At 44.5% G+C, this 18,305-nt stretch overlaps 1 protein-coding gene across 3 annotated transcripts in view; it reads right to left on the reverse strand.

Moving 5' to 3' along the window:
- Znrf3 (zinc and ring finger 3) overlaps window positions 1–18,305 on the reverse strand; it is a 167,611-nt gene that overhangs the window by 8,443 nt on the left and 140,863 nt on the right. For all 3 annotated transcript variants that reach the window (XM_021177289.2, XM_021177291.2, XM_021177290.2), the window contains 4 exons: window positions 4,818–4,892; window positions 4,189–4,320; window positions 2,535–2,645; window positions 1,292–1,459 (listed from right to left, as the gene is read on the reverse strand). In XM_021177289.2, coding sequence (XP_021032948.1) covers window positions 1,292–1,459; window positions 2,535–2,645; window positions 4,189–4,320; window positions 4,818–4,892 — 486 coding nt within the window. The remainder of the gene's footprint in view (window positions 1–1,291; window positions 1,460–2,534; window positions 2,646–4,188; window positions 4,321–4,817; window positions 4,893–18,305) is intronic.

Genomic DNA, 18,305 nt, shown 5'->3' on the forward strand with positions numbered 1-18,305 from the left:
ACAGTTATTTAGTAGTCATGAAAATTATCTTATGGTTGGGGGTCACCACAATATGAGAAACTGTATTAAAGGGTCACAGCTTTAGGAAGGTTGAGAACTACTGGACTATGGATGGTTGCCTCTAAGTACCATTGAATGAGGTCAAGAAGAAAAGGAACACTTGATAAGGCCACATTGTTTCTAAGAAAAGCAGCCAATTTGAAAGAAAACCGAAGTATCCTACTGACTTGTTCTTATTCCTTTTCTTTTCTTTTCTTTTCTTTTCTTTTTCCTTTTCCCACCAGTCTGATACAGTGATATTAAAATAAATAGCCAATATGGTGCTTTAGAATGCCTGTATCAGGGTTGGAGAGATGGCTTAGTGGCTGCTCTTTCAGAGGTCCCGAGTTCAATTTCCAGCAACCACATGGTGACTCACAACTATCTGTAATGGGATCCTGGCACGCAGCTGTACACGCAAATTAGAGTGCTCATATACATATATAAATCTTAAAAGAAAGAAAAAAAGACTGCTTGTATCTTCTCACCTAAATAGCCTTTGTGAGAATCTAGTATGCTGGTTGGTGTTACAAGCCAGATACAGAATGAAGTCCACAAACCAAGAATCTGCCTGGGCTAGGTTAGAACCCAGGAGTCTTTACCTACAGTCTATGCAAGCATATCATCCAAGGGCTTGTGTACAAACACACTTCCACCCAGCAATCTACACATCAGGGGTGGGGGGAGGTCGATCTTATCCAGGGGCTGTCCAAGGCCTGGGCTCTCAGGCAGTTTGCTCCCCACTTTGTATGTACCTATCCATCTGGAGACAGACATAAAGGTAGCAAAATATGTGAATGGTGGTTCTGCGCTGTTCCTGATACTTGCAACCATTAATAAAGAGCTACAAGAAAAAACAAAAGGCATCACATTTCTAGACTTTTTCCAAGTTAACTCATTACTTAACCAGTTCTTCAAAGCAAAGTAAGCAACTTGATCTTACATCTATATATTTTCTGTTCAACCATGTGCATTTTGGCAAAGCCGGGATCTTAAACCCACACTTCTTGAGTAGTCTCTCAAGCACTAAAACTACTGACATGTGCTACTACCCTGGCCAACCATGTACTTATTAGCTAGACCATCTATAGAGTATTGTGTTTTCCCAGCCCCAGGAAGAAATGCCTTTAGAAGCTTACACACTGAATCTAGGTTGTGGAGAACTCTAGTCATGGTCATGATAGTCCCCAGCACCTCTTGGGGCCTCTGTACATCCCTTCCCACCCAAGGCAGGCCCTGATTCTGCAGCTACCTCTCCATCAATGTACTTCTCCAGACAGATGGCACAGTCGGATGTGGAGCCGCTGCTAAGTGTATCCAGGGCCCCACAGCTTCCTTCCCGGCGCCCCTTGCTCTTGGAGTTGAACTTTCTGGTTTCCATCTTCTCCAGAGCCTGCACGGCCAGCCTGTTCATGGAATTCTGCATGGCAGAGCATGGTCAGTGTTGGTACACATGTGGTAGGCATACCCCAGGCCATGGCACTCACGACACTGGGACAGACAAAACTAATCTCACTTAGGTCAAACAGATTCCTGAGGAGCTGTTCAAAATTCATATTGCTACTGTATTTCCTAGACCCAACAGTGCCCATGACACTGACTCTACTACAAAGGCTTGCCTTCAAGAGGAAAGGCAATTCCCTGTCTCTGATACTTCTTAATTCTGTGCAACATTGGGTTTTAGAAGGCTCTAGGTCAAATGTCCCTCCTTGTTGAAGGAAGCCAGGGAAATGAGAACGTTCACATGAGTGCTCAGCACCCGACATGCGGTGTGAGTGCACAAATACTAGCCCCTAGTCCTGTCTTGCTGGTGGTGGCTCCTCAACCCTCCTGACAATTGTAACCACATCCTTTTGACAGTCACTATCTAAGGTGCCCTTTCTCCCAAGATGTCACACCGCCACATACCTCAAAGTCTAGTTTCCTGCCTCTCCTCTCACCATCTCTCTTGTAAGCCACAGTGATGGGATTGCTAGAGTACTACCTATAGCTCCTGTTCATCAACATTGAACAGATGGACCTGGCAGAGGCAAATTTCATCATAAGACCTAGGAGCCTGACTGTCTTTATTTCTACCAACCTCAGCTCTACTTAAGGAGCAAGGTCTCACGCTCCAAAGCAGCATTTATTGAAACATTCCCCTCAAAATACTAGTTTGGAACACCCTCAATGCTGAGGCCTTTGTGGACAAGCCTGCTCTCCTCCACATGAGGGCTCAGTACTTGAGGCAGCTTGGGTGCCATCGACAACAGGCTGGTCAGATCCCTAACTTTCTTTTCTTTTTTTGTTTTTAAGTTTTGAGAGACAGGGTTTCTCTGTGTAGCAGCCCTGACTCTACTGGAACTCACTATGTAGACTAAGCTGGCCTTGAACTCGGAGACCCACCTGCCTCTGCCTCCCAAGTACTGGGATTAAAAGAGTGTGCCACTACACCTGGTTCCCCAGCTGTCATCAGGAACAGGGTAATGGGGTTCACAGGTCACTCCTAGGGTTACCTGACTACGACGTTGCTTCAGCTTGATTTTGACAAGAAGAATGAGGCAGACCAAGGAGACCACGACGAAGAAGGCCAGGAAAATCCCCATGTCAAAGTACTCGGTGGGTTGCTAGAATAGAACACAAATGCCATGAACCATGTTCTCTTTGGCCTAATTGGTGTGTGCACATGGTTGTCAGTCCTGGTTGGGAAATGGAGAAGGATGAGGACAGGTCCCTCAGTGTGTAGGAAGCTCACATGCACAGTGATGGTGCCTTTAGTGTGGCCAGGATGAGGGTGGGGAGCTAAAATGGCCCAAGGCTTTCTTTCTAGTAGCTGAGAGAACCATTTGTTGAGTTTGGCCTCCCATTAAAACACTGCAACATTTGGTATAACTAGTGAGAAAAGCCCCTCTAAACTGTGATTATAAACACAAATATCATAGTTATGGACAAAGGAGTGATGTGTTTTGAGGGAACAATGATTACTAATGATATATTTAATGGTTTACAACAACTTAGAAAATTGTACACTGCTTCCACAAATATCAGCTTCGACTACAATGAGTCACATTTACCAACGTTCCTTTTTCCTTCAAAAAGAAGCCAGCAAGTCAGTTCTGTAAACTTCCCTTGTTTCTTTCCTTGGGGTGATGTAGAGGGTGCAAGGCAGTGTTTATTCTAGGTTGGTCTTCTACCTAGCTGAACTGAAAATGACCATGGGTTTCTAACTCTACAGCCACCACCTTCTAAGTACTGAGATCACAGTTGTGCCACCATAGTGGTTATACAGTGCTGGGGGGATGACCTTCATACTTTGTGGATACTAGGCAAGCCTTCTACCAACTGAGGTACACCCGGCTAGCTTTATCTCTTCTGTGCAGAACACTGCCTTCTGTCACCTGAAGCTACTTCACCTAAGACATGCATTTAGCCAATAAGAAGAGGACCCTAGTGAGATGCTGTGCTATCCAGATACTTGGTACCGGGAAGAATCATCCCATATAGGAACAGTTCACTGATTGTGGAGAGGAAAGAAAACATACTCGGGCCACTAGCCCCAGACTTCTAGACTGCTTCAGTCCAAGGCTGAGGAGATGACGTCAGTCCTGCATGCTTCCCTGGTTTCTTTTCTTGGGGTGAAGTATCAGTGGGCAGTAATACTGCTTCAGCACACTGAAGAGGCGTCTGGCCACTACTTGTCACCAAAATGTCAGTCTGAGGCCTGAGTAATTTCTAATGTTTTTAGTAATTCTTAACATTCTTATTTGTGAGTCAGGGAATTTCACGTGAGTAATCTATATGATTGAAAGGAGGAAGTATAGGTTTTTTCTCATCTCTAGATCAGATGGAGAAAAGGAAACAAGAAAGCCAAGTGCTACTGTGTCATCCTTCATCTTTCTCGGCTTGTCCCTTAGAAGAATGAACTGCAAAGGGGCTATGCCAGGTTGGAGAAACCAGACTTTATAGCACACAGTGTCTGTTTCCATAAGCTTTTACACATTTTTACAAATAAAGAAACATGGGTGAAAATCTCTCTGTCCTCCTGTGCCATAGTTGAGCTCACCCTGTAGGAACCTACATTACACCAGCATTGTAGATACAGGGATGAGAAGGCCGAAAGCTCAAAGGAAACAAAAGCACCGACAGGACAACACAGAGGCTGCCACTCACTCGAGGAGGGAGGTGCTGGATCCTTGCTCGAGCTACTTTCTGCTTGTTGACAATGTTCATCAGCTTGATAGCATCTGCACCCTTCACATACACCACTGGCCTCTTAAGAGGGTCTTCTGAGCCTTGGTTTAGCTGACAAAGAAGAGAGGGCATCAGTTAAAGACATGCTGATTTAAGAAGAGGATTTGGAATGTGGCTCAGTGGTATAGTTCTTGTTTTGTACATGCAAGCACACACACACACACACACACACACACACACACACACACACACACACGAGGAAGAAAAGAATGCTAAATCTCTATTTGGGAATCTTTAAAGTCTTCAAGAATTATAGCCTTGGGGTTTCCAGAAAGGCGAGGATAGGATGCTATACTTGTTTTAAGATGGGCTGAGCTACCCCAAACCCCAGAAACTCTTTGAAAATGTCCCTCATCCCTAACCCCTCGACCCACAACTACTTTCTATATGCCTCTCTCAGGTATGATACCTGAGACTCAAGCACAGACATAACTTCAGCAAACAAGTAAAAGGATCTTAGACAAGGGTGTCAAAACAGTGCCCACTCAAGATGACCAAAGCAAATGCCTCTTAGGCAGATGGTAGGACTGGCTGCAGTGGTGGTTTACCTGGTCGATGGCTTCTGGATTTTCAGATACATCAAAGATAACTGCAGTAGCTCCCCGCTGAACTGCTCTCTTGGCCTGGTGGAGTGAAAAAGAGCAGGTTGGCAACTCTGTCCTCTGACTCTGCCAACACTGGCCTTATAAATCAGGCATGGCTTCATAATGCAGAACTGGACAACAAGCAATGCCTGTGCCCCTGAGCAAGTTGATCCTCTTCCCTAAGCTTTGGCATTCTCATCTGCAAAACAGGAGACAATGCCACCTACTTTGTCCTTTCTTCCTAAGAGCCCGAAGACTTAGAATGGGTGGGAATGAATGAGTCACTGACTCCTGCAGAAGCCCGTCTCTCCCCGACCCCCAATCTATGGAACATTAAAAACAAGACTACAGATGGGCAGCCTGCCCAGCCAGCACAGAGGTATTGGTTTGGTATTTCTGCTATAAACATGCTGCCCCTGGCAACCAGAGTAAATGCTTTTGGTTTGTCTCTTGTGGTCCTTTCTTCCTTCCCATGTCATCCAGTTAAGATAGCATGTTGACTATTTCTGAATGAATCTCAAAATGGTCATTTTTAACTTGTGACACAAGATGAAGACCTCTGGAGACTGGGGGCGGGGGTTATAATAAACAATAAGTGGGGATTTAGAGCTGTTGGCTGCCAAGCTAGGCTGCACATCAAAAACCACTTGGGAAGTTTGTAAAGCAGATTTCCTGGCTCCAACCACAGAGACTGGTTCAGTGGGGCTAGAGGCAGGCCCAGGAAGCTGAATTCTGTAAGCTTTCAGGGACTCAGATAATCTTACCAGCTGGAAAACTAGAGGTCAGAGGAACAGGACAAGAAGGCTTAGAAACAAATGAGAAGTGATAGAATTTTTTTGTTGTTGGGGCAGGGAGGGAGAAAAGATTCCTTTCTACCTCAATGAACTTTCTAATTTTATCTCCAGCTAAGTGAACAACAGAGTTGAGGCTTCAGAAGAGGAGACACGAGACTGATCCTTGCTTTTAGGACTTGAACTCTTGTAACAGACAGACACTCTAAAAAATACAGGGAAAACAAAACAAATTCCCAAAACAGCTAACGGATGGGCAATTTCAGCCAGTGTTCAGAGGCCACACCACTATGGGTCCAAGAGTATGAGAATAAATCCAAATTCTTTCCACAGAAATAATCTGTGCTGACAGGTGCACAAACCCAATGGGCAAATACTTTACTGGACCACTAGAGGGCAGTGTCACCCCATTGCTTTTTAAGCCAATTCCCTGAACTTAGGACCAGCAAGTCAAAATTTGGTGATATTGGGGATAAAGTATTTTCCTTGGTAGCTTAAGACAGCCTGGAATCCTGGGTACAGTGCTATAGACTTTGTCCCTGCCCTATGGGCACCTTCCTTAAAAACTAACTGAGACTGAACAATCAGAAAGTTGCCTGAGGAGCACCTCATTGTTTTACAGTCAGTGATCCCAAGTGACCAGTGAGGTTCAGCATCTCTTTTTCTTCTAGATAGTGTGGGCTGTGTGTGTGTGGGGTCAAACCCAGGCTTTGTTTATGCTAAGCAAGTGCTCTATCACTGCATCGTACGTAAGTCACTGAATCTCTGTAGTCCCAACCTCAGGACAGCCATGGCCCTGCAAGAAGCCTAGGTGGCACGTTTGTTCTCTTCCATTAAGCTCCCTAGGGCAGTTGCTCAGAGACTTTCTGAGCAGGTACTTGTGTTTCTGCCCCAGTGGTACCCTAGGCTTCTTCACAAACTCCATCCCTAGAGGACGAAATAAAGAGAGCCTCTCATGTTTTTAACCCTGCTTTCAGCCAGGGCTCCAGCATATCAAAGAGTCCCTGTGGGAGTGTGAGTTCAGGGATGTCCTGACTAGGAGTGCTTGTTCCTCCAGCTTTGATGCTGGTGCACCTGGAGAGGCTGGCAGTGACTGCAGCACCTGGGTAGGGAATGCCTTCCTGGAATGTGCCTCAGGGAAACACACAGCCAGAGGGCCTCCTGGGCTTCCCAGTATTTCTTGTTCCACAGGAACATGGATGTTCATTCGTTCCAGAGGCATGATCCATTCAGGACAGACATCACAGAGCTGGGGGATGAGCCCTGGGCCTCATCCATGCCAAGTATGTGCTCTACACTGGGCTCCATTTGCAGCCTTGCAGAAGATGCTTTAAAACATACTTGCTTTCTTTGGTGAGGCAGGCAGGTAGAGAATAAACTGCTTAAATTCCATCTACAGCACAATTCACTAATGCATGGACTCTAAGGGCAAATATTGTGGCTGAGGGATGCTTAAATTATATTTATTGAGGCTGGAGATGTAACACAGTGGGTAGATTTGCCAACCATGCATGAAACCCTAGCACTTTATATAAAGTGATTCTCAGTACTGCATAAGACTAGGTATGGTGCCTGTAATTTCAACATTTGAAAGGTAGAGGCAGGAGGATTCCAAAGTTCAAGGTCATCCCAGCAACATAGAGAGTTTGAGGGCAGTTTGGACCATGTGAAACTTTTTTAAAAAACATGTAAAATAGCTGGTTGGTGGTGGCACACACTAATCCTAGCACACAGGAGGCAAAGGCAGGTGAATGAGTTCAGGACCAGCCTGGTCAACAGAGAGTTTCTGGACAGCCAGAGCTACTCAGAGAAACCTTGTCTCAAAAACAAAAACAAAAACAAACCCCTCAAAAACCAAAAATTATATGTTACTGAATTAATCTGTATTTCCTGCACATATCAGAACTGATGAGAGGAGATCCTATTGGAATCTTGCCTGTTGAGAGATGGCTTTAGAAAAGACTGTGATGGCAGGGGATGTAATCCTGAGTTGCTTAATCCTCAAGAAAAGGCCACGAGTAATCTTCATTTACAAAATGGAGTTTTCATTTTATCTTAAAATCATCAATTATTGCTTGGTTACACTTTTCCTCCTGACTCAATATAATTTTAGAAACCTGAAGAGTCAAACTCTTTGAGTGAATTTTCTTATCTCAGATAATTTCCAATTTTATCTAGTCAACTTCCTGCCTATTTGTATTTCAAACAAATCTAAAACCTAGGTAGAAGATTTCCAGTCTCGTGACCAGTATTTATATTATAGTACTATACCCCTAATGCTTTAAAAACTCTCAGGATAAAGCTGCCTGAAAGAAAGGATGGGAAAGACAGCCTGGTGACCCTGGCCAGGGGAGGGTTACTGGCAAGCTGGGGTCACAGGAGAGGGCAGTAACAAACCATTGCTCTGAGTTCTGGATGATAGGGTAACAAGGAGTTGAGCTGTCCATAGCTGATGTATGTGTCAGCTACTTATGGGAAATTCTAATATATAAGAGTTCCAATCAATTTGTGTGTGTGACTATGATTATTTAAAATTTTTAAATTTATTTGTACTACACTAGTGTTTTACCTGTAGTATTCATGTCTGTGAGGGTGTTGGGTCCCCTGGAACTGGAGTTACAGACAGTTGTAAGCTCCTCTGTGGGTGCTGAGAACGGAAACCCAGATCACCCGGAAGAACAGTCAGTGGCATCTCTTTAGCCCTGTTTTTGTTGTTGTTGTTTTTTGTTTTTTAAGAGTGTATTATTTTGTAGCCTAGGCTGCTCTTAAACTTATGATCCTGCTGCCTAAGCAACTCAAGTGCTGAGATTACAGGTATGGACCACATGCTGTAAATTTGCTTTTTCTGAGACAAGATCTCTCACTATGTAGCCTTGGCTGTCCTGAAACTTACTAAGTACACTGGTTTCCTCTCACAGGGATCCTCCTGCCTCTGTCTCTGAGTGTTGGGATTAAAGGTGTGTGCCAATGATGATAAGTCCCTTCAAAGACTACTCCTTTTGGAGGGCTGTAGTAGGGCCTCACTCGTGCTAGGTAAGCATCTATTGCCAGCTCTCTCTCTCTCTCTCTTTTAATATCTTTCTTTTTTTTTTTTTTTTAACCTTTAACACAGCAGGATCTCTCCAAGTTGCCCAGGCATGTTTTGACTTTGTAGTCCCCTACCTTGTCTCCCTAAGCATCTGAGATTATTGTCCTTCACCATTAGGACTGGATCCTTCTCATGTATTTTTGATATCTGTACTATTTCTGTTTTCTACTATTACATTAAATGGATCTTGACTTTCATTCCAATTTCCTTAAGATAGAGAAATATTACCAAAGAAACAGGAAGATTATTAAGAATCTTCACAGAATATGCTTCTTAGATTAATGACAAAGTAAGATGACATAAATGAACAACATAGACAGGCAAGGGATAGCTACGTTCTCTGTGGCACCTGTCCTTAAAATATCTGAGTGGTCCTACAGGCAAACACTTCACTCAGGTACTATACATGTTCTGTGTATAACAGAGACTCCTAGGGGTCAAAAGGTAGATGTTATAGGTTGCATTTATATACTCCATAAGGCCTAACAAAACAGATGTCCCCAGGCCATCTCAATATAATTAACATAGCAGTGAGGAATGGTCTAATTCCATTTGCATTACCATTTACTAATTTAACTGTTCAACAGTAGTTATTAGTCAGTTACTACGTGTGCTAAGTCCTGGGAACATATATAGCACTGAACAAAAGACAGTGACAGATCTTTGTCCTTATGGAGCACATCGTCTGCATGTGATGATTGTGGAACAATACCACTCCTGTGGGCAGCACCAGGAAGGTTGGTGTTTAGTTCAGGGGTATAGGGCAAGAGATGAACACAAGATTGCTTATCCTGTATCTAGAGTGGCTTTTCCCGAAGTGCATCTATGAAAATGACCTGTTTTCCTGGCTGCTTTCTGGAAGCTCTGCATATTCTAGAGCTATCTGTGATGTATGTGAAGCATATTCATGTTTGGGCATCTCCAGACTACCCAGCATTAGAAAGTCTTCCAAAGCAATGCATAGACCTTTCCTGCTGTGAAGCAGGCTTTGTTTGGATCAATGCTCCATGGTGTGCAGCATGCCTGGATGAAAGGATTATCAACCCTTCTCTCCTATTTTACTCTCATAGGTGGAAGGACTGATATTTTGCTCTGGTAGCCAATAACTAAATAACGCGCACACCCACAACTTAACAGAAATGGTGGTTACTGGTATGAAAACATTCAATTATACAGTTACATCTATGAACAATTTAAGATAGCCAAATAATTGTGTCATAGGAACTTCAAGGAAGACACGAACAAGGACATTTTGGAAGCATCTACCATAATGCTCCTTCACAATCTCCGAGTGAAGCACTCTTTCTTAGGCAAGGAGGTGCTGGGGTCTCCTCCCTTCACCCTGTGAACACACTGACAGAGCTTTCAGATGAGCTTACAGATAGCAGCTTAACCCAAGTGGGCAGAAATGACTACAGTGGGGAATTCATGGTTCTGGAGGCCCAAGGACTGCTTCCCCTGACTTGGCACCAACTTTCTGCTGCAGATTGGGTTTCTCCAAACTTCTGCAGCTATTTCCAGAGCAGGCCAGAGTATATTATCTCAGACACTTGTGGGCCATTTCTTGACAATGTGGGTGCCATGGGCCTATGATTCATTCAATCCGAAGTTTTAAGTTGCTTGTGGTGGTGCATATCTGTCATTCTAGCACTCAGGAGGCTGGGGCAGATGCATCACTGCAAGTCTGAGTCAGTCAGAGGTATAAAGAGTTTATGAACGCATGGTGAGACACTGTCTTGAAAAATCCAAAGAAATGAAACCAAATAAAAGCAATTCTTTCTTCCCTACAACTTGGGCTCCTCTCTCAAGGTGGTGCATGCTAACTGTAGTCTGTTGCTTCACCCTTACATTTAACTGCTTACCAATCCATAACTTCCAAATCTACTTACTATTTTTCTCCACTGTTGCAACCCTATCACTACCTTGTGAGTCATAACTAGTTTATCCCTGGGGCTCTCCCTACCTAGCCCGTCTTACCCACAGCACAGCACAAGGACCTTTCTCAGTCAGGGATTTATATTGCTTTTAGGGCTGTTTAAAATTTGACTTCCCTTACTAAGTGCTTCCAAACTCAACAGCCTGCTCCCTTTTACCATGTCCTCCCCACTGCAGGATGTAGCATGCAGCACCTCTAGAGCTCAGCTTTACCTCACTTAACTTGCTCTTCATGGCATTTTCTAACACTTGCACCCAGCTCCATATTGCAGCACCAATCTTCAAAAGCTTCCCACACGAGAGGGCAGCCTGGCCATCCGACTTCTTTACAGTACCCTGCTGCACTCATACAGCATCAGTTTCACTCAGTAGTAAGCACCATACTTGGGCTTTGCTGCTGCCATCATTGACTACAGCCCACTCCTGACCAACGGGAATCCTGTGGATCCTCCAACTCTTCAATTAGGATTGGTCTGTTTAGCTATGTCTTCTTGAAACTTTGCAATCTGCAGTCTTTAGTCTTCACACTTCAGACTTCAAGACCTGCCTTCTTATCTGCACCATCTTCTGTTGTACTGCTGAGGAGGCTTTTGACTTCTAAGGCACACATGTTGTTTCTGGCCAGTCTTAAACTCCAGTGGCTCTGCCTATGACTCTTAGGCCCTGGACTTTGTACACACACATCTCTGGATTTCAAAGCTCTCTCTCTCAAAAAAAAATTCCTGTACATTTAAAGTGTGTGCCGTGTCCCTTCTCTCTGGAGGGAAGTGAACTTTCCATAGAATTACAATGAGGAAAAAAGGCTAGGCAGATGACTACCCTTGGCTCTGTGCCCTTGGTCTTCCTCTGGCCTAGAGGACTGATGGAATCTACCCTACCACTTGCAAGAGAGAACAAGGCACAGGGCATGTTGAGACAAAGAGCATGGCTCTCTACGAGTACTGGCTGCAGAAACCACAGCGTCACAGTTTTTAAACACCAACATGAGAGACACCATTCTTTTCTGTAGTCTACAGACTTGCAGAGTGGCAGTCACAAGCTTCTGTTGTTGTACAGGGTCCTGTGCCTACTGCCAGTGAGGTCATGTAGGGAAACTGATGGTGGCTGTGGTAGGGGCAAGTCATACCAATGGCGATCAACCAGTGGACCTGAGCATACCTACCACCAGCAGCAGCTCTCTCTTGGTGGGGCTTCCTGGTGCAAGCAGCCACGCACTGGGTCCTTGTATACCCCTTCTCTCTGGAGATCACTAAATGGACTTTAAACCTTCACTCCTCACTTTCTCCTTCCTTCACTTGCCTCTAGGCAGTGACCACCCAGGCACCAGGCTCTTTCGTATTCTGCACAGCCCTGTGCCCTAAAGCATGAGTCACACCAGGCAAAGGGGCTCACCAAGGGCCCTGTTTTCCGACAGAAACTTTTCATTACATAGGAAATGAGGTCACACACTAGGGCACACAGGGAACCAGTGAGAAAAACTTGGTGCCAAGAAACAAGGTGGGGGTGATGGTGGTGATGGTAATGTTAAAAGAAATGGGGAAACCTGACACAAGCCACCAGGGAAGATCACCTGTGCTCTGGAGTAATTTGTACTAGACACACACAGAATTAAAAACAAACAAAAAACAGTCCTGATTTCCTCTAAAGTACATATAGCATATCTGATTTTACCAAGTCACATTTGGAAGGCATTTTGTTGGCTTATTGCAGGCTTTAGAGCCCCCAGTTCAAAAGAAGACCAACACAGAAAGAGGACCAAAGGATGGGGTTGCAGATAGGGTTACTTCCTCTAGGGTGGGAGGTGAGGGCAGTGACATAGTGTTGCCCGCTCCACTGACTTGGCTCCTCATTCCAGGGCTTGGCTGCAGCCTGGCCTGACCTTCCAGGTTTCCCTGGCAAGTGATCAAAGCTCTGAAGCCACAAACACAGTTCAGAATTCAGAGGCCCTGCGGCCAACCTCCCCCCCCCCAGTCACCCCTCTCAGTCCCCTCCCCCATGACTGCCTTTTTGCCAGCTCCCATCCGGCTGCACTGAGAAAGGGCTCTCCCACCAGCTGTACTCCTACCCACCACAAGATACTTCTTGCCATAATTAAAGTCATTAAGTCTCCAAAGGCTCCCATGGGCTTCAAGTTCTAAGTTCCCGAGAGTGAGTGAGTGAGTGAGCGAGCGAGTGAGCGAGAGGATGAAGGATTTTTAAGTCCTAGTTAAGATTATGCTGATCTATTCAGGAGACATGTAGCAGCGAGAATCCAGTGGTTAAGTTAATGGTTAAGGCTGCCTAAGTTTAAACAGTGTTATTTATTCTCAAAATATGCAGCAGCCTCCACTTAATTCCTACTAATTAAAGGAACCAACAACAGAAGAGGCTGGAGTCTGTAGTCATGTATGGCGCCGATGTACAGGTTGTGAGTCTTTTCACAATCAGAAACTACTGGGTGTTAAACGGAAATGCATTTCCTTAGATCTTAATCTCAAACACAGACTTCTAGATCAGTTCCAAGAAACACAATGGTCCCCTTTGTTTTAACACCTGACAAGGAGCACCAAAAACTCAAAGAGAGCCTGTGCACACCCTCCTGTTCCATCCATCCTTCTGAGTGAATGAAGGATGTTATGGAAAAATGGCTGTAGAGCTGTCTATGCCTGAAAGAGAAACTTGTAGAGGACTTGGAAGCTGTTACCTTGCCTTGGGAGGTTCTCAAAGTCCCATTTCAGGCCAGATCTTATTAGGTCTGTAACTGGAAACTTCAAAAAAGGACCACTGCCTTCTGTACATGTGGCAACTAATTAATATAAACAAGTGTTAATTAGGTGGCAGAATCAGACTTAACAACCTCGCCTGCAAAGTCTGAACACCTAAGCGGCCTCTGGAGAATAAGGGTAGGTTCTTGCAGCAAGGGGCTTTGTTCTTAAGATTGGCCTACTGATGGAGAAACTGGGGGACTGAAAAATAAAAATAAAATAAAAATCACTGGCTGGTGAGGTGTCTCAGTTAGTAAGGACATCTGCCATCAAGTCTGATAGTTCAGTTTGATCCCTATGTTCTGATGCTGATGGACTAATGGAGTCTGGATCTAATTAAGCAGAACCCAGCAATATTTGCAATGAAGGAAAAGAAATTACAATACTCTTGAATCAGGTGGTAAACAGATTTAAAAGCAAAATCAAAACAGAAACATTCTGACTATACAACTTTAACACTAAGCACAAAATATCCTTGACTATACTGAGGACTATACACTATTCCTCAGTCCCTCATTAGAGTGTGCTCACAGTTCACCTGCCTCTTGGAAGGGGCTTACACACATGCAGGCGGGCTCTCAGTCTTCAAACACCAAGTTCCCTTCACCTTGCTTAGACACCTATGTTGCCATAGTCGTCTGTCCCTAGGAGGATAGGAAGCTAGAGGAAGGACTGGGAGCTAGCACAGGGCCATCTTGGGGGTGGATTAAGGGGATGATAAGCTAGGTCTTCTGCTAACACCACACATCTTGTCATCAGCAATAGTGACTGGAAGCATGAAACTTCAGAAGGGAAAGTAAAATACTCATTAATGTTTGACGTGAGACACTCAGTGCTTCCAAATGTGCACAACTGCAAGGCTAGGGCAGCTGGCTCCACTACAGAGCCGGAAGCTTGTAAGTTATATATCTTGTCTATGAATTAGAGGGTTGATATTTGACCTAAACCTCTTTCCCATCCCATCCCATCCCATCCCATCCCATCCCATCCCATCCCATCCCATCATCATCCCATCCCATCCCATCCCATCCCATCCCATCCCATCCCAGAGAAGTTCTCATTTTGTCCCATTTGGAAACATGAATGCTGAACCTCAAAATATTTATAGTTTAAATAAACAAGTGTTATACTGGCCAAGTTTAGAAGAGCAGACTTATAATCCCAATTACTTAGCAGGTCAGCAAGGACCCTGCCTCAACATAAAAAACAAGAGGGCTGGGGCATAGTAGTATAGCTGTATGTATTACCTAGCATGTATGAGACCTTAGGTTCAATCCCTTGTCGGGTGAGTGTTACTCTCCATTGCCCCACAAGAAGTTCTAGATAGTGTTTTTATCTTTGAAACACTTATATAGGTCAGAAGAGGGCATCAGATCCCTAGAGCTGAAGTTACAGGTGGTTGAATTGCTATGTGGATGCTGGGAACCAAGCCTGGACTTTCTGCAAGAATAGCAAGTGCTCTTAGTCCCTGAGCCATCTTTCCAGAGCCCTGTCCAGGCCCCACTTAGTTATTATTTAACTCATTTGGTCTTCTTTCTCTTTAAAACTTGTTAAAAATGTCATATAAATCAAATCTTCAACATAGAAAGGAGTCTTATTCCCTCAAGTTGCCTATTACACTGCCTCATAAGAGGCCATCTTGGGAGGTGCTGAAGGACTTTCCTTCTTTTCCTTCAGGCTAGCAGCTTGGAAGGACTGTTCTGATCAGACAAGGCTGTTTCATTCAGTGCTGTGATTGCCATTGGTATTTAGGCCAGTGTAAGTTCATGAACAGGGCAGTTCTCACCCTTACTACTTGTTTTTTTGCTTATCAATTTTTATTTTTGAGACATAGTCTCTGTATTTCTATCTGTCCTGTAACTTGTTATGCAGATCAGGCTAACCTTGAACTCACAGAGATCCACTCACCTCTACCTTCTCTGCTGGGTTTAAATGCCTGTGTGACAATGCTGAGCTAGTTCTCGTTCTCTCTCTCTCCCTCCCTCTCTCCTTTTTAAGAGGATATATCCACTTACGTTTTTTCAATATTGTCTCAATTCTGAACATTATTATTAGAGGAGTTTAACGATGATTGTTTAATTATCTTAACCCCTCACCAAGGTAATTTATAGCAACATCAGCATCACATCTTTAGGGAAGAACAGTCACAACTCTCCCAGCTCCCTACCCCCATCCGGCTAGTCTTATGTGTCTACAACTAGTTTGATAACACTATAGTAAGGTGACCTTCAGGACTAGCACAGGCTGAAGGTCAGGTGACATGAGCTCAGGCTGGCCACCTGGCTTTTATTTTAGCTCTGCCATGGAGGAAGGGAAGGGAGTTGAAACTCTTGGAATTGCAATAAATCCTGACTCACTGTTTTAATTCCATGGCAGTGAGTATGTGAGGGAAAGCCTATCTTTACTCTGGGTCCTCGGGGGTAAAATTAATAGCACATTCATAGTGGTTGGGAGGGCTGACCCGACAGATACAGGGATTCAGGTCCAAGAACCTGGGAAGATTACCACACACATCTCCCTCCTATGAACACAGCATACATTCTACATTTCTTGATGGATCCTTACCCCTTCCCTTTGATGGCTGCATACAGGATGTATTCTCTTGAAGAAAGAGAGAAATTCATTCTCTGATCCTTCCTACAGGTGCGGGGTCTGCACAAAGCAGGGAGGCCCTTAAGAACCACAGTGAGTTGACCTGGAGGTTGATGTGACACAGGAACATCACAAAATGGCAATAAAGAAAGCAAGCCATGGAATGATCAGGCACAGACAGGGTGGCAGTGGGGACTGCCTAGGGAACTTGTTAAAGATTCCCCCGGAGCTAGAATGATGGCTCAGTGGTGAATAGTGCTTACTTCTCTTCCAGAGATTCCAGTTTTGTTTCCAGGACCCTTGCTGGGAAGTTTACACTGCACAGACCATCCCTCCTGACCTCTGCAAACACCTGCATATACATAGTATACACACACACACACACACACACACACTCCCCAACCCCCCAAGGAGAAAAAAAGACTCCTCCCAGAGACAACTGAGGAGTCCTGCTAGAGGTACACTGGGACCTATTAGGTCTGAAAGCTCTTCAGACCTGGAGGTTAAGAACAGCGGAGGTGGAAATATGGCAGGGTATGCACCCCTTACTCTAACTCACCAAACCCTTGGCTTTTCTTCCCACCTAGAATGACCCAATTCCTTCTTCAGCTATATTTTTGGTTTTCAAGAAATCCACTTAACTATTCTAACTCAGACTAAAGGAGAGCCCTGTTAAAGGGACAATGTGCTTTTAGGGTACCAAACAATAGGGGCTTTTGTAATGTCTGGGAAAGGTACCTCTAAAGCAGATGTCTGGGTCCTTCACAGTCAAGGCCTTGTGAAGTTATTAAACAGACCCACCCCACTCTCATCCCTGGTCACAGCTTCTGACACAGCGCCTGCAATCCAACAGATACATAAATGCTGGGATGATATATAGCTGTGGGCATGAACAAAGCAAGCTTTGGTAATGAAGGGCAGATTCCTGGATCCTGGGTCCAGGCTTTTGGTTTCTATTCCACAAGAGCTCAGGACCTTGTCTAGGACTCCTTCTTACTGGTCAAACAGAATAATAGCATAATAGATGGTAAAAACCAGGAAGAAGAACCTCAAGGTCACCATTTTGACTTCAAGTCTACACTTTCTTGAATTAAGGTCTCAAACACACTCACGAGCTGTACTTATCAACTCACAGTACTTCCAAGCCAACCTCCCAAGTTCTGTCATCAGGGGTTGTCCTAGCGATGGGGACAGTGGGTGTAGTGAGAGCTGTCAGCTGTAGGAGCTGAGGTCACGAGATAGGTTATAAAACAAAGAATGAATTAAACTGGCAAGTCTGTAATTCAGGGTCTAGTTTAAAGAGCGAGTGCTATAATCAGATACCTATAGGTGAAGACTGCTTTTTTTTTTTTTTTTTTGGTTTTTTGAGACAGGGTTTCTCTGTGTAGCCTTGGCTGTGCTGGAATTCACTTTGTAGACCAGGCTGGCCTCGAACTCAGAAATTCGCCTGCCTCTGCCTCCCGAGTGCTGGGATTAAAGGCATGCGCCACCATGCCCGGCGAAGACTGCTTTTTAAATACACACTCATTGTCCAAATTCTTCTAGTCCTCATTAAAGAGCCATTACAATTGCAGTACTGATGGAAAGGGGAGGACAGAACAACAACAGCTTAGTCTTAAAAACTGACACTCATGGTCACATCAATGAGCACGGAAGAAGGGCTCTACAAAGGTGACTCTGGGGGATATGGTAGTTTTGTACTATAGTTTTCACAAACCCAACACGAAAACTTACTACCTACTGCCGCCTTGCCTTACTCTCAGTGGCAGCCAGTGTGCCCACAAGTCTAGATTCTGTCTGTAGGCTCTCGAGTACACCTTGGATCTCTATCTGGAATTTTGTTCTCTGGAAGGGGGTCTCTAACTCTCACACATGGCTCAGTTCTATGGCTCTGTCTCTAGACAATAAAGATGCATGCATTTAATCAATGTTTACTGGGCATTTCCCAGTAAACTACAACTGTACGACTCCAAGTCCCTAAAGCTCCAGTTACTCTTCTCATGGTACTTCTACAGTTTTAGGGATGTTTTTTGTAAGTGTAATCAGAAGTGTTCTGAAGGAGTTGAACTTCACAGGTCAGCAAGAAGAAAGGGAGAGAGGAAAGCTAGTACTTAAGGTACCTGTGCGTCCACCTGGCAGGCCGGCCACACTGTAAGCAGCATCTCTAAGAGCCCTTCCTGCCTCAGCTAATATGAATACATATACTTGTACTAACACTCATCCATTAGCACACCAAAACACAACAGTGTTAGGGCAGATTCGTCTTACAGTATAATGTGGTAGCTTTTTTTTTTTTTTTTTT

This window comes from Mus caroli, chromosome 11 (assembly GCF_900094665.2).
Source record: "Mus caroli chromosome 11, CAROLI_EIJ_v1.1, whole genome shotgun sequence".
In the NCBI taxonomy this organism is placed as follows: domain Eukaryota; kingdom Metazoa; phylum Chordata; class Mammalia; order Rodentia; family Muridae; genus Mus; species Mus caroli.